General features: G+C 40.9%; 1 protein-coding gene across 1 annotated transcript in view; it reads right to left on the reverse strand.

The window, feature by feature from the left end:
• LYPLA1 (lysophospholipase 1) overlaps nucleotides 1-12,131 on the reverse strand; it is a 31,335-nt gene extending 19,204 nt beyond the window's left edge. The window contains exons 1-2 of the mRNA XM_047073929.1: nucleotides 12,003-12,131; nucleotides 11,030-11,061 (exon numbers count right to left, since the gene is read on the reverse strand). Of these exons, the coding sequence (XP_046929885.1) occupies nucleotides 11,030-11,061; nucleotides 12,003-12,071 (101 nt within the window). The 5' untranslated portion in view covers nucleotides 12,072-12,131. The remainder of the gene's footprint in view (nucleotides 1-11,029; nucleotides 11,062-12,002) is intronic.
• Nucleotides 12,132-21,576: the final 9,445 nt, after the last annotated feature.

Consider the following 21,576-nt stretch of genomic DNA (forward strand, 5'->3'; position numbering starts at 1 on the left):
CAACTAAACCTACAACTACCCCATGACCCAGCAATTGCACTACTAGGTATTTATCCAAGGGATACAGGTATGCTGTTTCGAAGGGGCACATACACCCCCATGTTTATAGCAGCACTATCAACAACAAGCCGAAGCATGGAAAGAGCCCAAATGTCCACCGATGAATGAATGGATAAAGAAGATGTGGTATATATGCACAATGGAGTATTACTTGGCAATCAAAAAGAATGAAATCTTGCCATTTGCAACTACGTGGATGGAACTGGAGGATATTATGCTAAGTGAAATTAGTCAGAGAAAGACAAAGATCATATGGCTTCACTCATATGAGGACTTTAAGACACAGAACAGATGAACACAAGGGAAAGGAAGCAAAAATAATATAAAAACAGGGAGGGGGGAAACATAAGAGACTCTTAAACATGGAGCACAAACAGAGGGTTTCTGGAGAGGTTGTGGGAGGGGAGATGGGCTAAATGGGTAAGGAGCATTAAGGAATCTACCCCTGAAATCACTGTTGTACTATATGCTAACTAACTTGGAGGTAAATTAAAAAAATTAAAAATATATATATACATCTATATATAAAGGAAATGAGAGATAGACTAATAAACTGTTTCATAACAGACATGATAGCTAAAAGTAACACAAATTACTGGAAAGGATCTTAGACCAGGAAGGAAACACATAGTTGGGAAAGTTGGCAAAACCTGAATGGATTAGGGGATGCCTGGATGGCTCAGTTGGTTGTGCATCGGACTTGGGCTCAGGTCATGATCTCACGGTTCATGAGCTTAAGCCCTGCATCAGGCTCTGTGCTGACAGCTAAGAGCCTGGAGCCTGCTTCAGATTCTCTCTCTCTGTCTCTCTGTTTCTCCCCGCCCCTCCTGGGATTCTCTTTCTCTCTGTCCCTCAGTTGGGCCATGTATCTCTCTCTCCCTCAAAAAAAAAAAAAAAAAAAAAGACTTCTGATTACTAGATAATGAGCATATACACATGGAGACAGAGAAAGAGCTTGAATGCATGCACAGTTGCACAATGTAGTATAAGATTAACAACTGGGGAAGCTTGGCAACAAAGATATGGAATGATTAGCACAAGTGACCAAAGACAGAAAAAGATAAACTAGAATTCATCAGGATTAAAACTGTTGTGCTTTAATGTACACTATCAAGAAAGTGAAAAAATAACCCTTAGATTGGGGGATAATATTTGAAAATCACATATATGAGGTTTCCATTATCTAAAATATATTTTTATTTTTATTTTTTTAAGTTTATTTATTATTTTTAGTAATCTCTACATTCAATGTGTGGCTGGAACTCACGACCCTGAGATCAAGAATCACATGCTCTTCCAACTAAGCCAGCCAGGCTCTCCTAGAATATATTTTTATTTTTTAATTATTATTATTTTTAGTTTTGAGAGAGAGAGAGAGCACGAGTGTGGGGAAGGGGCAGAGAGAAAGGGGGAAAGAGGATTCCAAGCAGGCTCTGAGATGACAGCAGTGAGCCCAATGGAGGGCTCGAACTCACAAACTGCAAGATCATGCCTGAGCCAAACTTGGACACTTAACTGACTGAGCTGCACAGGAGACCCTAGCATATATTTTTAAAGTCTTAAAAATCAACAAGAAAAAAGACAACTTGGTTTTAAAAATGGGCAGAGGGCTTGCACAGATATTTCTCTAATGAAGATATATAAATGGCCAAATAAGCACATGAAAAGATGATCAACTTCATCAGTCACTAGGAAATGCAATTAAAAACCCAAACACTTCACACTCGATAGGATGGCTATAATCCAAAAGAAAGAGAATAACAAATACTGGTGAGAATGTGGAAAAATCAGAACCTTCTTACACTGTTAGTAGAACAGGAAAATGGTACAGCCACTGTGGACAACAAACGGTCTGGGAGCTCCTCAAAGGGTTAAACAGTTACCACGGACTCAGCAACTGTTCAAGTGAATGGAAAACCTATATTCATGTAAAATCTTGCACATGGATGTTCTGAGTAGCACTAATCATAACAGCCAAGAGGACGAAACAATTCAAATGTTCATCAACTGATAAATTTAAAAACTATGGTATATTCATAAGATCAATACATGGCTATCACTCCATGGAATATTATTTGAGAATAAAAGGAATAAAGTACTGATACATGTCACAACATGAATGAACCTGAAAAACATGCTATGTGAAAGAATGCATACCAAAAAGGTCAAATATTGTCCAATTCCATTTATATGAGAAATCCAGAAGAGGTAAATCCATAGAAACCACAGGGAGATTAGTGGTTGCCAGGGAAGGGAATAAAGAATATCTGCTAAGGGGTGTGCCATTTCTTTGGGGGATGTTGAAAATATCCTGCAATTAACACCTTAGTGATGGTTCCACAACTTTGTATATATACTAAAAACTATGGAATTGTACACTTTTAAAAGAGTTGCTTTTATGATATGCAAATCATATTTCAATAAATAACATTAACAACTGAAGAAGTTTTTAAAAAGGGGCAGGCCAGAACTGAACTGTGGCCCACTGTTTGCCAACCACTCTTCTACACAAGAAATACTAAGAACTCTTATGAGAAAAAGAACAGAAATCTTGAGTTCTAGTCCAACTCTGCCTCTATGTAGAAGCGTGGATACAGACAGCTCAGACTAGTGGCTTTCAAAGCGTTCTCTCCTTGGGGCGCCTGGGTGGCGCAGTCGGTTGAGCGTCCGACTTCAGCCAGGTCACGATCTCACGGTTCGTGAGTTCGAGCCCCGCGTCGGGCTCTGGGCTGATGGCTCGGAGCCTGGAGCCTGTTTCCGGTTCTGTGTCTCCCTCTCTCTCTCTGCCCCTCCCCCATTCATGCTCTGTCTCTCTCTGTCCCAAAAATAAATAAACGTTGAAAAAAAAAATTAAAAAAAAAAAAAACAAAACAAAGTGTTCTCTCCAGATCAGTAATAATATCTGGGAACTTGTCAGAAATGCAAATTGCCGGGCCCCATCCCAGACCCAGTGAATCAGAAACTCTGGTGGTGGGGACCACATTGAGCCTTCCAGGTGATTTTTATGCATATTAAAGTATGAGAATCAATGCTTTTCCAGTCCTTAGTTTTCCCATCCATAATCTCCCCATCGCTTATAAAAAATCTTCTTTGAATGTTTATTTTTATTATTTTTCTTAAAAAAATTTTTTTTAATTTACCGTTTATTTATTTTGAGAGAGAGAGAGATAAAGAGAGAGCACGAGAAGGGGAGGACCAGAGAGAGAGAGAGAGAGAGAGAGAGAGAGAATCTGAAGCAGGCTCCAGGCAGAGAGAGAGAGAGAGAGAGAGAGAGAGAGAGAGAGAGAATCTGAAGCAGGCTCCAGGCTCTGAGCTGTTAGCACAGAGCCAGACACAGGGCTCAAACTCATGAGCTGTGAGATCATGACGTGAGCCAAAGTCAGATGCTCAACCGACTGAGCCACCCAGGTACCCCTAAAGATCTTTGACTGTAACTGAATTATACAAAAGTATGGCCAACTTGTTTCCAGTCCTTTTGTTAATTTTCAAAGTCAGTGGAAACCTCAAGATTCAAGAAGTCGACACAAAGCTTCAGTTAAATGAACAATCTACTGTTCAGAAACCTAGATCAATCAGAATATATTTCACTTATTTGAAACAGAAAAAGAAAACAAAACATGCACACACACATATACATACAAAGGTTTTCTGAGTCCAAAAAAAATTTCCAGGCATATCCCAAGAAATATCACAAATTCACACTATTTTATTTCTCAATTGTGCTTTTAGAAAAGACTACAACAAAGTAACTAAAGTCTATTTCCATTATGCTCACTACTCCATAGTAATATGGTGTGGAACTAAAAACAAAGATTCCAGGTTTGTACAAGAAGCACTACTTATTACCATCCCTGTCCCAGTAGCACATCACAGTTACAGAATCTCTCCTACCTGTCCTAATGAGTCTTACCAACTATCTGGCTAAGAGCAAAATGATCCAAGGTGGGTCAGATTCATTTTTTTTTTTTTTTATGTCTACTTATTTTTGAGAGATACAGCATGAGTGGGGGATGGGGAGAGAGTAGGGAGACACAGAATCTGAAGCAGGCTCCAGGCTCTGAGCTGTCAGCACAGAGCCCGATGCGGGGCTTGAACCCACAAGATATGAGATCATGACCTGACCCAAAGTCAGAGGCTCAACCAACTGAGCCACCCAAGTGCCCCAAGATTAGGTCAGATTTTTTTTTTTTTTTTTTTTTTTTTAGTTTTTTAAAATGTTTGTTTCTATTTGAGAGAGAGAGACAGAGACAGAGAGACAGAGTTCGAGCCAGGGAGGGGCAGAGAGAGAGAGGGAGTCAGAACCTGAAGCAGGCACCAGGCTCCAAGCTGTTAGCACAGAGCCCAACGCAGGGCTCGAACTCATGAGCCATGAGATCATGACCTGAACCAAAGTCAGACGCTTAACTGACTGAGCTACCAGGTGCCCCTAGATGGGGTCAGATTCTTAACTGAACACCAGAATTAGGGTTGATATAAAGTCAGAGCTGGGGTGGTCCATTTTGATCAGAAAAATGTGTCAGCTGAGGAAATTGTGCAAATACACAGAAGGAAGCAAAAGTAAGAAACCACAAGGGGATGAAAAGCAGAGAGATGAAAGGCACTTTGGTGCATGCAGTTGACTGAATAGTACCCACCAAAATTCATGTTCACCTGGAACATCAGAACGTGACCTTATTTGGAAATAGGCTCTTTGCAGATGTAATCTGTTAAGGATCAAGATGGGATTTATTAGGATTAGGGTGGGCCCTAAATCTAGTAACTGGTGTCCTTATTAGAAATGAGAAAAAAAAATGAGGAAAGTACACAGATTAACAGCAAAATGGTCATGTGAGGAGGGAGGCAGAGACTGGAAGTAACTATCAAAAGCCAAGGAACTGTCACAACCTGGAAGAGGCACAGGGTTCTCCCCAACAGCTTTTGCAGGGAGCATTTGTAGTCCTTTTGACACCCTGACACTGGACTCCTAACTTCTTTAACTGTCAGAATAAATTTCTGTGGCTTTAAGCCATCTAGTTTGTAGTGTTTTACTATGGCAGCCCTAGGAAACTTAATATACTTGGTGACTAATTCCCATTATAGGTCTTGCCCCTTAATTCCTCATTCATTCATTTATCTACTCAACACTTAGTTCTTCTACGTATCCAGTAGCATCCAAGCCCTGAAGATGCAGTATTAAGTTAAATAGAAAATACCTGTGTTCTCAGGTGACTTTTATGGTATGGTACGGTAAGTATTAAGTTAAATAGAAAAAACCTGTGTTCTCAGGTGACTTTTATTTCAATGAAATTAAAAAAAATCTTTGCCTTCTTGGAGCTTATATGCTAATGAGCTATCTTGTATCCTTCCATAAATTTTGTATAAACTAGTTGAACAGTTTTCTAGTCCTTGTAACTAAATGATCCCCAAATCCCACTCTATAATTCTCTTAGTTCTTGATTACAAAAAGACCTGCAAATGAACGGTCACAAAATATACCCATGTTGCCAATTCAATATTATTTTTGATCTTACTTGATCTCTCAGTTAAGACTTAATCTACTTAAACATTTGTCTTTGAAACTTTATTTTTGTCTTTTTAACGTTTATTTTGAGAGAGAGAGAGAGAGAGAGCGAGCACGTGCAAGCAGGGGAGGGGCAGAGAGAGGCAGGGAGAGAGAATCCCAAGTAGGCTCCGCACTACCAGTGCAGAGCCCGATGCAGGGTTTGATCTCCCGAATCATGAGATCCTGACCCGAGCCGAAATCGAGTCAGCTGCTTAATCGACTGAGCTTCTCAGGCGCCCCCGTTTTTTTTTTCTTTTGAAACTTTCTTTTCTAAGCTTTAAAATCTCCACAGCCTAGAAAATTCTCATGTAGATTGGTAATACAGACCAGTAACTCCTGGAACATAGGGAGGGAAATTTACATGAAGAGGGCCAAGTTTTCCACCTGGCCTTTTCTCCTTCCCTGGAACTGAGCTTTCAAGTGTCACATTCAGCTGTGTGGGGGCAAGGGGGCGGTCAGGTGTGGAGGTGGTTCCCATGTATGAAGCAAAGCTGTGGGCTGGGGCACCTGGAGGGGTGATGAGGCAATGCCAAAACGCACTACTGGCCAAAACTGCAGAACAGAAGCCAGGTTTCTTATGGAGTTACAAATACGGAAAGAGGGAAGGCTAGCACAATCCCAGTAGTGCTGACTGGAACTGGAGGAAATCAGTATAAAGCCCCAAATTTTAATATATGTAAATTTCAAAACTGATATAGATGTGTGTCCACACATGTATGTTATGTAGCTACACTTCCAGTTTTGTCTACGGAAAGGATCTAGAAGTAACGATTCCTTCAACAAGCACATCCGGCACTCAGATCTAGGTTCCTAAATAATCCTCTACGAAAAGGAACCAGAGCTCTTGAAAAAAATGGCTGAGTCCCAGGACTGAAGTAGGAAAAATATAAGATGATCCTGGAACAGATCTTGCTGTATCAGAAAGCAGGGAAGTGCTCAAGGAATGATCGAGACATGTCCCGTAAGAGCAGCTTGAAGGGGCTCCCGCTAGCCAACTACAAGATGATTTGACGTCAAAAATATGATAGATTTAAGTTTGTAACCCTCAGAGTAAAACAGCAATCCAAGAGTCTGTCCTGATTTGACACTTTAAAATGAGTAAATGAATATATGTATACATAATAAGTAAGGGAGAAGGGAGAGTTGCCAATGAATAAATCTAGAATGAAGGATTTTTTGAAAAGATCATCATTTGGAACTTTCACAATAATAGGTATGGACAAGAATCATTAATGGACACTAAATCCATAGGTGAAAATTTGGTGAGAAACATGTTTTCATAATATCGAAGCATCTCCCTGTGGGGAAATAGGTTCTACTTACATAAATGGGTTAGAAAAAAGCTTAGAGTGGAAAGCCGCCACCATGGGGGAGAAAGCACCCGAGGATAGCTAGCAGGACATTATAATGGGGTCAGGAGTAGCTTATTACATCACCTGCAGGAAACTACTGTCCATCTGACGCCAATATACTACTGTTCTTTGATTACAAACTCCACTTGCCCTCCAGACCCTTTGCTTCTTCCACACAAGTTAGTGATTACTGTCTATTTTCTCCACGTTCACGTGTGTAAGATCTTGTTTTCTTCACGTTCACCACGTGAGTAATATCTTATGAGCTCAATAAATCCGGAGACAAAACCCCTGTTCAGGGCTCTTGTCTCCTCCCGAACACTAGCCTTTCAATTCTGCATCTGCTCTCTTGCCGGACAAGAAAGAACTCCAGACTCATAGTCTGCTACATCTCCCCACAAAATATTTTTAAGTAAACACAGTTATTAATTTTACTGTGGAGAAATGGAGCAAACACTATCTTAACCAGGTGAAAAAATGTAGCATCACCAGTGAACAAAAACCAACACAGTATGTGTCTGATACAATCCATAGAGAGGAACACAGCAACACCTGTGTTATTTTTGTCAAAAAAGGCTTAAGTCAGAAGGAGACATTACATAAACCCAAACTGAGGACAGTCCACAAAGTCATTGGCCCGTATTCTCAAAAAGTGTCAAGTCACGAAAGACAAGGAAAGACTGCTCTAGACTGAAGGAGACTAAGGGCACATGATAACTAAACATAACATGTGATCCTGAATTGGATCCTGGGCCCGTAAGAGACATGATTGGGTCAAATCAAGAAAAATGTGATGACAAAAGCAAGATATTTGATGACCAATGTTAACTTCTTGATTGATGGTTAACTGTGGTGATGTGGGAATGTTCCTGTACTTACAAGATACACACTGAAATTTTACAGAGTAATGAGGCAATACTTCTTCAGTATGTCCCAATTGTTCCAGAGATGTTAACAACTGGGTAATCTGAGAGGAAGAGCATCAGGAGCTCTAGACACTACTTCTGTTAAACATTTATGTAAATTTACAGTTGTTTTCAAAGAGCTAAAAATTTTAAAACACAGTAACAATGATGAAATGCCGTTCCCTAAATTTATAGTCCGTACAAAAAAATGGGTAGGGGCAAATTAATAAACATAGAGTGACAGACTTAGAAAATCGTATCATATTAACAACCGAGTCAAGCAAGAATCATCAACGGATGCTAAAAACATTGGGTGAAAGCTTAACGTACAATTTGCAAAGTCTCAAGGTATCTCCCTACAAGTTGCTTTTTAAACTACAAAGGGACAATAACTGCAGTAGAGAAACCCGGAAAATGCCATCATGCTCAAGTGATCCAAGTAAACAACAAGGGGACAAATGCTATCATTTGCATCCTGACATGATGCAATGAACAGGACGTATCACCAGGTAAAGTTTGAATAACTCTTGTACTAGACAATGATATTAAGTGTTCAATTTCCCAAACGTGATGAACTGTTCTGGGGTTCCATAAAAGACTCTCCTAAAAAAAAAAATAAATAAATAAATAAAAAAAAAAAGACTCTCCTTGTTCTTAGGAAATACATGCTAAAGGGTTTGGAAATAAAGAATCAGGATAACTGCAATTTACTCTCAGGGGGTTCAGCAAACATAGTAACCTATTCAATAGACAGAGATTAGTGAATCTGGGTAAAAGGTATTGAGCAATCTCTATTCTTGCAACTCTTCCACAAATTTGAAAATACTTCAAAATGCAACATTTTTTAAATTGCTATCAAAAATAAGTACTTCTGGGTTTTTGGATTTCAACTAATTTTCATTCTCCTCTCATATTTACAGTTTGAATTTGTTTACAATACTAATACAACATTTTCATAATCCTAACAGCTACTCTTATTTTAGAAGGAAATCTGTGATCTCACACCATACAGTATAGTCTAAAACGTATTTCTTTGAATACTAGTTTCACAGTTTATTATACATGTTATTAGCAACATTTTATCCTAGGTGTTCCTTTACAGCAGAACTTTTCAGAGTTTTAAACATGCTAGTGCATATGCTAGAAAATTTTTCAAGAGGACAATATGCCACTTCATATTTCCTGGACAGTAAGACATAATCTAAATAAGAGACACCACTGAAAAAAACAGCTTTTTAAGGGGAAAAAAAAAATCACCACCACAATAAACACACGTGTAGTAAAATGAGCACCAATCTCAGAAACAAAAATGTGGGGGAAATTCTATATTAGAATTGTCAAAATATAGAATTACATGGGTCTTCCAATCATATTTGGTCACCATTTTTTTCCTGAGGAATCTAAAAGACACAGACCTGGAGACCTATGTTACCAGACAGTATACCTTGGCTGGTTCTACAAAAGTCTTAACCAAAAAGGAAAAGAAAAAAGAAAAAAAAAGGCAAAACCTGCCCAATTTTATAGCAACGAACAAAATCACTTAAGCCCCATCATCCGCCAATTTAACCCATATTTTAAACATTAAATTGCCACTTGTCAGATTGATTGCTTCTGAATTTCACCATGTATTCATGGGACCAATTTGGAGTCAGCTTTTATCTCATGAAATATTTTTAGAATTGGAGACCTTTAATTTTTTACATAAACTTAATTCTTGGTCAAGATGCCTGGATGCTCTTGGTAATTTTAATCTCACATTTCCTTCATCATTTTCAGTCTTTAACTTCAGCTCATGGATGGAGTCTGGCTAAATTGGGGTCTACAGAGAATCTTCCTACACTGAAGCTTTCTTCTCTTGGACTGATTCTTTAGGCCTGGATCTCCTTAAAGAGAAAGTTACAGGGTAGCAAGTTCCTCCTTGACTTGTCAGGGATTGGTTGTAAAAGAGCTGGGAGACTCTCTTCAGTTAAATAATAGTTAAAAAAAAAAAAAAAAAGTCTGTCATTTTCAGAAGACAACATGATTGCCAGAAAGAGTCCTGCAACCTGTTCCCCAGCTCCATACAAGGTATGTGTCATGCACCTCTACTTAGTAGACATAAAAGAATATTAGGAGTCACTTTTAACAATTCATCCAGCCCAACACCTCCTTGGAAAGAACATTTAATGGTTTTGGGCTACTTTATCCAAAATTTATCTATCTTCAGTTTTCCTCCAGTTCTGTAATTTTGCCCAAGTTTCAAATTGATAATCACTGGTTGGTTTATCGCTCCATACCCAATGTGGGGCTTGAACTCACCACTCTTGAGACCGAGATGGAGCCACAGGCTCTACTGACTGAGCCAGACACGTGCCCCTGATAATCACTGCTTTACATTAAAAACAAAAACCTCTCAGGGCACCTCGCTGATGCAGTCGTCCAACTTCAGCTCAGGTCATGATCTCCCGGTTCATGAGCTCGAGCCCCGCGTCGGGCTCTGTGCTGACAGCTCAGAGCCTGGAGCCTGCTTCGGATTCTGTGTCTCCCTCTCTCTCTGCCTCTCCCCCGCTCGCACTCTCTCTGTCTCAAAAATAAAACAAAACAGTAAAAAAAAAAACCAAAAACCTTTCCAAAACACACACCTCTCAATACAGAAAAAGCCTAAGGGAAAGATAAATCATGTGACTAAAGTTAGCACAACAAAATTTGGCTCATCAGCCTCCAAATAAATCTTTGCGTGTTCTCCCCTGCACTTCAACTGATTTCTTCTTTTAAGGGACTATCTAAGCTCTCAATCAGAACACCGTAGACCTCACGTTGCTATTATGTGTCTTATCAAAACCAACTACTTCTCAGCCCGTCCTGCAATTTTAACTCCTGGAGAAAGTTCTCAATTGCACGCTGTCTCTACAAACATTCCGCCGATCTCTTGCATCCAATACCCCCAGCAACTCAGAGAAGAGTTTGCAATTTTAATATGTTCCAGAAACAGGAGACGAAACATGACAAATTTAAGATGATGAGAGAAAAATTCAAAAATGAAAAGGTTGTATCTTATTCCTGGGCTGTAAGAAGCAGGACTAACAGCAATCTTCTTTTTATACAATCCTCCAGGCCTTAAACAAACCTTTGATGGTGTAAGTAGGGTTGCATAACCCCATTTCATTACTCTTACTACCAGCGGTACCTACCCTGTATCTCCCAAGCCGTGAAGGAAAATCACCTAAAAGAGAAGAGGGAAAATTAATAAGCAATGCCTAAACAAACCCACAGAGAAGCGTTAGACACTGAGGCCTCGGTTACGGTGGATGATGCCGCAATCACAGAGCACTGCCTTCAGCAAGTCCATCAATCTCTACAGACCTCTTAAGTGACGAAAATCTTTAACTTCTCTCCCCGAGTTCCTAAGACAATCGAGGTGGCGTTTTAGCACTTAAAAGAGGTCCCAAGTAGACATTCCTAGGTGCGAATGTCCACCCATTTTGAGAAAAAGACTTTGTCTCTTTCCAGTCAAACCATGCAAGCTTCGCATACGGTGCCGAATTTTTCCATCGCAAAAAGGAACTTCCGGGCGGGGATAAAAAGTTTGAGATCCTCATACCCAAGTTTCCTAAAAAAAAAAACAAACAAAAAAAAAAACAAAAAAAAACAAAAAACAAAACAAAACCAAAAAACAGCACCTCTGGTTTTGGGAGACACGAAATCTTCAAACTTCTTTAATTTAGAACAAGAGTGCGAGGTAAGAAAATAAAGCATTCCCTCATCACAAATGAGACAGAAGCAGGTTAGAAAGCCACCCTCGTGTTAAGGCGCTTGTCCGCTAACGCCACTGTCCCCAAGCTGGGACGGGGGGGGGGGCGGCGGGGAGGGTTCCGGGGGTCCGGCGGGCCGCACTCGCTCCGCAATGCGGAGGACTCGGGTTCGGGGGCCGTTGAGCGGGAGGGAGGCGAATCCTCCGGGCCGGCCGCGACCCCGGGGCGCTCCGCACGCGCCCTCCGCCCGCGCCGAGCCGCTCTTCCCCACCCCCCCGACCCCCACGAGGGGCAGGGCGGAGCGCGCCCACCCACCGGTCGCCCACAGGCCTGCGACGCCGACCCCGCGCGAGAGGCGGCAGCCGGCGGCGGGCCGAGCGGGCCCCTCCGAACCCTGGCCGCCGCCACTCACCGCAGCGGTGGCTTTCCGGGCGGCGGGCACGATGGCGGGAAGCGGGGCGGACATGTTATTGCCGCACATACACCGGCTCGACTGACGGCGCGCGTCGGCGGCGGAACGGAGAGCGGGCGCCCGGCCCCGGCCCAAGGGCGTGCGAGCGGAGAGTCCCGGCCCGCCCCTCCGGGCGCGCGCTCAGGCGCGTGCGCGCCAACGAGGCGCCTGGCCGCCCTGCGCCGGCTCCGCGCGCGCCCGCGCTGCGAGACGCCGGTCGGCCCGCCCCTCCCCCGCCGCCCGCTCGGCCGGCGTGTCACAATGCCCGGCTTCTCCGTCCGCCCGATTGGCTGCGACCGAAGCGGACCTTCTGGTGCCCCGCGGCCCGCGAGCGCTCGGTGCGGGTGGCCACGCGGCGCTCCTGCCCGTGGGGCGTCCCGGGCACCCCGGGGAAGGCTCGGAGGCCCAGGCCAGCAGCGTGGTCCCCGGAGCCCAGCTTTATCCTCCGCTCCTGGGGCCCCGTAATGAAAATAATTATCCCCGAAGCCAGTCGTCGTACCCAGTCCCGGATATTCCTTTGTCTCCTGAAACCAGGGCTGTACTCAGTTCGTAAGAGTCAAGAAGGACTGGACTGGAGAGGCCGGTGGAGCTTTTGCCGTATTTCCATTCGGGGCTCTGCTAGTGTGCAGTTTGGGGGTCGACTCCCCTCCTCCTTTAAACTTCACCTGAAAAAGGAAAACACTCAATTGTGGATCCACAATTTGTGACTGACGAATATTAACACTGTACTGATTTAAGCACAAGATTGGTGGTCCCTTTTCTGCACGGTGGCTCAAATTATATCACTTTGTGTATCCGGGAGGCGACAAGAGGCAGAAACGCTTAAAACCAAAATGCCTTGACCTTCAGAAGTTAGCAATTCAGGGGCGCCTGGGTGGCGCAGTCGGTTAAGCGTCCGACTTCAGCCAGGTCACGATCTCGCGGTCCGGGAGTTCGAGCCCCGCGTCAGGCTCTGGGCTGATGGCTCAGAGCCTGGAGCCTGCTTCCGGTTCTGTGTCTCCCTCTCTCTCTGCCCCTCCCCCGTTCATGCTCTGTCTCTCTCTGTCCCAAAAATAAATACACGTTGAAGAAGTTAGCAATTCAGTGGAGAAACTTAAAGGATCTATACAATCTTTAGAGAGTAGCACCTAAGGTAGGGAAGGAAGCTGGTGAACAAAAGGGTTTCAAAAACCCACTCCACTTTAATTCACATGGTAACCAGAATGCTGAAGGGTTGGGGATCTTACTGGTGCTGTTTTTATGACTCGTATCTTGGATTGGAGTGCTGAGAATTCAAAAATGTTAAGTTGGTGCTCACTTCTTGAAAATGATAATGTGACACATTTCACATAGGAGTATACGTGTTTATGTCAGGCTTTTAAGTATTTGGTTGTGATCTAAATAGAGAAAAACTTTAGTTCTTACTGTGACCACGACATATTCCCTAGTATGTGACTTTTTCTATGATGTAATATGTATAGTTCCCCGGGGCACCAATCCGTTCTAACGATTAACTTCCAACAATGCGGAGTTGAACTGCTCAATTTCGTGTATTTCAGTCACCTGCCCCTCCCTCCCTATCCAAATGCTACTATTCCTGCAAGATTCTCCCGTCATACATCCTCTAAAGAACCTTAATGTTCTAATTAATTGATCTCTCTTTTCCTCCCGTAAGGGAATGAAAGAACTATAGTGGAAAAAAGACAAAATTATAGTTATTTTCAGAATTAACAGAAAATAGGGAAAACTTAATGAGTAGTTACAAGAAAATTTAGCAATATAGCTAATTACTAAATCAATATACAAAAATGAGTGGTTTTTCCGTCTACAAACAATACCTGGTTAGAATATCTAATGGAAGACAAAATATTTGCAATAGAAGTTTAAAAAAATGTATTCAAGCAAAATTTAACAAGAATGTATCAGACCTATATCAGAAAAAGCATGAAGGCACCAGGGTACGAGAGCAAATAATTGGATAGGAAGATGCACTGTTATAAGGTTATTAATTTGCTCAGAGTTACTAACACAATGTACTTCCAATTAAAATCCCAATAGTTTATACTTTGATAACAATTATTTTTGAATATCCCAATCAAATTTTCTAATTTCATAAAATAATTCTAAAATTCATGCGCGTGGGAGAATAGACATGCAGGAAAATCCAGGAATATAAAAAAAGAAATATGGCAATTTGAGGTACCAACCCTACCATACATGTGACATTGAAGGGGGTCAGAATTCATGCCCCAAATTCTGCCATTTGGCAATATTGATCATTTTGCCTTAAGGCCACTGAGAAACAATAGATGGAGAAAGAAGCCATCTTGGGGTTTCCTTTAAGAACAGAAACTCTAGGGGCGCCTGGGTGGCGCAGTCGGTTAGGCGTCCGACTTCAGCCAGGTCACGATCTCGCGGTCCGTGAGTTCGAGCCCCGCGTCGGGCTCTGGGCTGATGGCTCGGAGCCTGGAGCCTGTTTCCGATGCTGTGTCTCCCTCTCTCTCTGCCCCTCCCCCGTTCATGCTCTGTCTCTCTCTGTCCCAAAAATGAATAAACGTTGAAAAAAAAAATTTTTAAGAACAGAAACTCTAAGGGGCGCCTGGGTGGCTCAGTCAAGCGTCCAACTGCGGCTGAGGTCATGATCTCACAGTTTGTGGGTTCAAGCCCCGCGTCGGACTCTGTGCTGACAGCTCAGAGCCTGGAGCCTGTTTCAGATCCTTTGTCTCCCTCTCTCTCTGCCCCTACCCTGTTCACACTCTGTCTCTGTCTCAAGAATAAATAAACATTAAGAAAAAAAGAACAGGACGGTCATAAATCTCCTCTCCTGGGGGGAGGTTTATGGCCACAAAGAAGACAGAGAAAGCTGGCACCAAAGTGCTATTTCACAGACAAACTTTGCTAAATAACTTTTATCTTTCATTAGTTCCCTCACAAATTTACCTTCCCATAATTTACAAACCCTAGAAGCTCAAAACCCTTTTTGTCTTATCATTTCTCCATAAATTTATTTCCCTTTCTTCAAATGGTACATAAGCCTCTATGTCTGACTACCTCTTTAGAGTTGTGTGTCATTTTTTTCTCCTTACGTAATCTCAAGGACCAACGTAGGGTTCAAAATCATGACCCCAAGATCAAGATCACGTGTTCCACAGACTGAGCCAGCAAGGTGCTCCAACTCTTTAGAGTTTTTGTGTCATTTCTGTGAGGTCCCCAACACAGGCATATGAAATGACCCTTTTTCTCCTATTAATCCGTTTTTTGTCAATTCAGCTTGCCAGGCTGCAGTTACTGAACCTAAGAGAGTAGAAGAAAAAGTGTTTTCCCTGCCCATCAATATCACCTAGAATTACATTGGCTACAAGAATAAATTACCAATGTAAGAAAGTACAAGTAGATCGGATCCTTTACTGAATTCCCTTAGTTGAGTCAATTTAGTTGTAAAATGGAATGAAAACTGCAAGAAAAAAAGAAACATAAGAGAAATAGGGATATGTTAAGGGTGACATTTCAAATCAATAGAAAAATGAGTTTTTCGGTAAATGATAGCAGAATAACTGGCTACCTTTGAGAGAAAATTCAGATGGTTTCTCCATTATTCCTCCCACTAAATTGTAGGCAATATCCAGAAGAGAAAATCCAAATGACTAATACAAGGAAGTGCCCACTTTTCAAATTATTAAAGAAAGACAAATTAAAACAATTTACTACTTTAGACCTGTGTTACTGGAAAGAACAGAACCATGTTAAATTGCACACACTGCTAAAGAAAAAATGGAATAAAGCTACAGAACAGTTGGGAAAGATCTAGTGAAGTTGCAGATGTGCAATGTGAGAAAATCAGTAACATGAAACCTCACTAAAACAGAGTGGGGAGGTTTGGGCAGGGGGAGCTCTGCCCTACCATGCCTAGTCAGTTGCAGACCCAACAGGAAGAGATAGACTTGACCTTACTTGGGCTTCATTTTGCCTGTGGCTACTACTCTGCTACTTCAGCTTGAGCAAGAGCCACTTTCCTCCCTCCACCCCTCCACCCCCCAGGCAGCTCAACCAATGAGAAGGCACCAGATGTCAAATTCCCAATGTACTCAAATGGACTTTTAGTTTATAGCAACCTTCCCAACGTACCCCTTTTCTCCTTAAAAGAAAAAAAGAATAATATTACCTCTCCTTTGTTCCCCGGACTTACCTTTGGTTTTGCCACAGTGTCTTTGTCCCAGATTATAATTCGCTTTTATTCCTGAACAAACCCATCTTTTGCTGGTAAAATAACCAGCAGTTTTTACTTTTTAAGGTTACCAGCAACTATGACCTGACAACTCTGCTCTGGGGCATACCTTGGAAACCCTCACATATATGTGCACAGAGAGACTTATAGGAATGTTAAAAGCATCAGTTTGTAAGGTGAAAAACCAAGAGTTACCTAAACACTCATTGACAGGAAATGGATGAATTCATGGTTATTTTCATATGATATTATACAAAGGTGACAATGCATGAATGGTGGATAAATACAGCAACATGAACAGATTTCAAAAATAATGCTGATTTTTTTTAGATGTTTATTTATTTATTTGGGGGGGCGGGGAGGGGCAGAGAGAGAGAGAAATCCCAAGCTCTGTCTGCACAGAGCCTGATGCGGGGCTCGATTCCAGGAACCATGAGATCACGACCTGAGCTGAAATCAAGAGTTGGGCGCTTAACCAACTGAGCCACCCAGGTGCCCCAAAAACAACACTGAATTTTTTGAAAACAAACAAAAAAAATGAAATTTTGTAAGAAGTTTAAAAGCACATTAAGATACCATATATTGTTTCTTTCAAGAGACCTGATCATTTTCTAGCACTTCTTTCGCTCAGCATCACTATTTAGAGATCCATCCGTATTGTATCAACTGTTCACTTTTTAAATTGTTAAGTAGCATCCCACGACACACCGTTGTTTATCTGTTCACCTGCTGAGGAACATTTGAGTTGTTTCAAGTTTGGGGCTATTACAAAGAAGCTGCTATTACCAACCGTGTACAAGTTTTCTTGTGAACATATGCTCCCATTTTTCTAGGAGTGGGACTGCTCAATCATGTAGAAGGTGAAGCCTTAACTCTTTAAAAACCTGGTAAAATATTCTCTAAAATAGTTATTTTATATATCTGATCACATCTTTTGTCCATGTTTTAACTGGGTTGTCTCAATATTATGTTGTAAGAATTACACACTTAGGGACAAATACTGTATCAGAGACACGTTTTAAAAACACTTCTCCCAGGGGCGCCTGGATGGGTCAGTCAGTTAAGCATCTGACACTTGATTTTGGCTCAGGTCATGATTTCACGGTTCATGAAACTGGTTCACTGACAGTGTGGAGCCTCCTTGGGATTCTCTCTTTCCCTCTCTTTCTCTGCCCCTCCCTTGGTCTCTCTCTCTCAAAATAAATAAACATTAAAAAAATACTTTCTCCCAATCTGTGGCTGAACTTCTCATTTTCTTATATGCCTTTTAAAGACTAAAATTTTTAGTTTTCATGAAGTCAAATTTATCAATTTTTCTTTTATAGTTTATGCCTTTTAGTTTAGTTTATGCTTTAAGAAATTTTTGCCTAACCCAACATGACTAACATTTTCTTGTATGTTTTCTTCCAGAAGATTTATACTTTTAGCTATTATATTTAGGAGATTTATTATGATCCATCTTGAACTATATTTTCATAAGGTATGAGAGAACGATTGAGATTTTTTTTGCATATGGCTATCTGATTGTCCATTATCATCCATCGAAAAGATTATAATTTCCTCTTTGCTTTATTTTCCCCAGTATCTCCTCCATTTCATTTTAAATGATTTCTATTAAGTCTTTGTTTGTTGCTCTTTTTTTTACAGTGTATAACTTGCTGGTAATTTTACCCATACCATTTTCTTCTCAGACATTGTATTTTTCACCTCTAGACATTTATTTGTAGTTTTGTTTGTTTGTTGTCTTTTGGATTAGCAAAATTTTTAACTGTGGTGAAACACATAACCTAAAATTTACCATCTTAACCATTTATAAGTGTACAGTTTAGTAGGGTTGAGTATATTTACATTGCTGGGCAATAGATATTTTTTTAACATCTGTGTCTTCTTAAAATGCTCATCGGTCCTCTATCTTGAACATATGAACTATATTTATTCTGTTTAAACACTCTTGCCAATTGTTTCTATCATCTCTGTCATTTCTGGATCTACTTTAAAACATTTTTTTAATGTTTATTTATTTTTGAGACAGAGAGAGAGCATGAGCGGAGGAGAGGGAGAGAGAGGGAGACCCAGAATCCGAAGCAGGATCCAGGCTCTGAGCTGTTGGCACAGAGCCCGACGCGGGGCTTGAATTCACGAGCTGTGAGATCATGACCTGAGCCGAAGTCAGACTCTCGACAGACTGAGCCACCCAGGCGCCCCTGGATCTACTTTGATTTTTTATTTCATTTCTTTCTTGCCTCTTTGCATATCTGGTAATTTTTTCTTTTACAATATGCTAAATATTGTGGATTTTATTTTCGTATTTTGTTAGTTGTTGGAGTTTCTGAATTTTTTTCTTAAAATATTTTCGGCCTTTGTTTGGGAATGCAGTTAAGTCACTTGTTAAGTTGGTCTATTTGAGGCTCGCATTTTTGCTTTGCGAGGCGGGTCCACTACAGCCTTTACTGAAGGGCTAATTTGGTCCCAGCCCTTATGCAGTAACATTTTGAGAATGTCCTTGTGTTAGGAATTTTTTTTTTTTTTTTTTTTTTTTTTGGCTAGTGGTAAGATAAAGTATTCCTAGCCCTGTGTGAACTCTGGTAAAGCTTCTGCTTGCATCTTTCTCATGGCCGTTCACTGGCCTTGAGTGGTTTCTTCACACACATGTGCTGACTGATACACACATTTGGAGCTTTTCCTGTGCAGCTTTCTCTTCTCTTGTACTTGATCCCATAAACGCTAGTAGGCTTTCCCGGTACAGACTCTGTCTCTTCACCTCTGGGAGACTAGAGGGCTCTGTTTGGGTACTTCCTCCCTGGATGTAGCCTGGAAATTCGCTCCACGCCATCAGTTGGAACAATAATATAACTCAAAATTTTTGTTTCATTTCTCTCAGAGAAGTGCCTGTTGTCTAATATCCACCAGCCATTATGCTGTATATTTTGTCTGGTTGCTTAGCTGTGTGTGGTGGGAGGATAAATCTTGTTCTTTTTAAATATTATTATTCAGTTCTTGCCCCATCATTGCCAGAAGCCAAAAATCTCAAAATATTATATGTTGATAATGGATATATAGAGACAGAGTAAAAGTACAAAGAAATGCATAGGAAGGATAAATTCTAAGTTCAGAATAGTGACTACTTCTGGGGAAGTTGGGAGAAATAGGAATATGGTTAGGTATAAAAAGAGACTTACAACTATAAAAATACTATTTTATTTCACAAGGTAGGTGGTGGGCACATAGGTGTTCAGCTTATTGTTAGTTATATTTAACATTGGTCTTGAAATATCTCGCCATAGAAAGATTTCAAATAGGACAAAGGGTTAAGTGGGTTTTTTTTTTTTGACAAAGAAACCATAAAAATGCTAGAAGAACATATATGTCTTAGTGGCATTTATAACCTTGATTGAACATTTTACTCTTTCTGCAAATGTATGTGTAATATATAAGAAATAGTCTTGAAATTAAATAATCTGCCATAAAAAAAAACACCGAGCCAGTCTTGCGCCCATTTATTTGATTTTTGCTCTATAATGCTGATGTGGAGAATACACATATTTCCAGACTGTTCTTGACTTCTAGAATAGTTTAAGGCAGTGAGACTGAAGCTGAGCAAATTGTAATCCTGAGTAGGGAGAATTAGGTAGTATTCTGTGGGCTCATTCTTCCAGTTCTGTATAATAGTAGGAAATCATTTCCTGAGTCTTAGGATTGGATACCAGCAAGACTTGGAAAGGCTCACCAAACCATCTTGTTTCTATTTTACATCTACCAAAGGGACCACACCTAGCAACACTATGGCACTGTATAGTTGTAGGAGAACTCTTGCTACTACGCATCTATACCTTTCCCTTTTATAAACTTTCCTTTGTGAACATGAAGGACTCTGTAGGTGGTGGGTTTTTTTTTTCAAATATTTCTGATTCTCTGTCCTCCAGGACATGGTAGGATTGCACTTCCCAGATTTTGTTTTAAGTGAGGTCATGTCAGTAGGTCCGGTCAATAAATTGTAGGTAGAAGAGACATGTGTCACTTTCAGACTAGAGATTTCCATTCCTGGTGTGAGAGCCCCCCAGAATCCTCTTTCCATCTGTCATAGTAACCTGCAGGTTTCATGATATGGCTGCTTTCTCATCCTGAGTCCTAGGATTAGAAAGATAAGGAATAGAGTTCCCAGCTCATCTTCAGTGGGCTTATAATGTAATCAAGAAATAAACCTTTTCTTAGAAAATGCTAAAAAAATCTTTTGTGTCCTTTGGTTCAAATGTCCCTTCAGAGAGGCAATATTTGACCATTCAGTCTAAAAGACAACACAAATATCAGTTATTCCCTAACAAAATCCCCTAATTGTCTCCATGGTACTCCTTATTCTGAGAAATAGTTTTATTTGTACTTATTTATTGTATTTCACCACCCCCCCCCCCCGCAAAAGAAATAACCCAGAAAATTCCATAAGAAGACTTGCCTAGAGTGCTTGGGTGGTTCAGTTGGTTAAGCACCCAACTCTCGATTTTGCATCAGGTCATGATCTCACAGTCATGAGATCAAGCCTTGCGTCAGGCTTCACAGAGTGTGGAGCTTGCTCAGGGCTCTCTCTGCCCCTCCCCCACTTAAATACATAAACTTAAAAAAAAAAAAGACTTATTTTATTCACTGAATGAAATTGAATCAGATCAGCCTGATTCTCATAGGCCATGGTAAGAAGTTTGCATTTTACTCAGGAGCAATGTGAAGTCACTGAAGGGTAATGACATTCTGACTTTTTGGAAAATGGATTGGAAGGGCACAGGAGTGGAAGTGAAAATAGTCATCAGTAGACTGCAGCATTGTTCTAGGCAAGATGGTGGTGGTTTGAACCAGCATTATGTTTACAGGTAAAAGTGATAGGTGTTGTTGATGGATGAAATAGGCAAAGAGGGGCATTAAGAATGACTCTTAGGTCTTGGCTTTAATAACTAGGGAAACAGAGGTGCCATTTATTGACAAGGAGAATATAAGGGAAGAGGAATTTGGGGAAGATTGTGGTAGAGTGTTGGAAATCTAGAATCCCCTTTTGATGATGTTAAGACATCTTAGTCAAGATATCAATTAAGGAGCTGGATACATACAAGTTGAACTCCAATTTGGGATACAGATATAAATCTGAGAATCTATAAACCATTTAAGATCACCTTGAGAGAATATCTGAATAGAAAAAATAAATTTCAACATTTAGAGAGCAGATAGTTTAAGACAACTCGGTAAAAGTGAGTGAGATCAACCAGGATGGAAGAAAACCAGAAATGTGGGTGGTCCAGAAACTACACAAAGTATTTCAAGGACAAAGTGATCAACTGCCTTGAATGA

Source organism: Lynx rufus, unplaced genomic scaffold (genome assembly GCF_022079265.1).
Source record: "Lynx rufus isolate CCGP_SWC_20201006 ecotype Redwood Valley unplaced genomic scaffold, mLynRuf1.p SCAF_12, whole genome shotgun sequence".
In the NCBI taxonomy this organism is placed as follows: domain Eukaryota; kingdom Metazoa; phylum Chordata; class Mammalia; order Carnivora; family Felidae; genus Lynx; species Lynx rufus.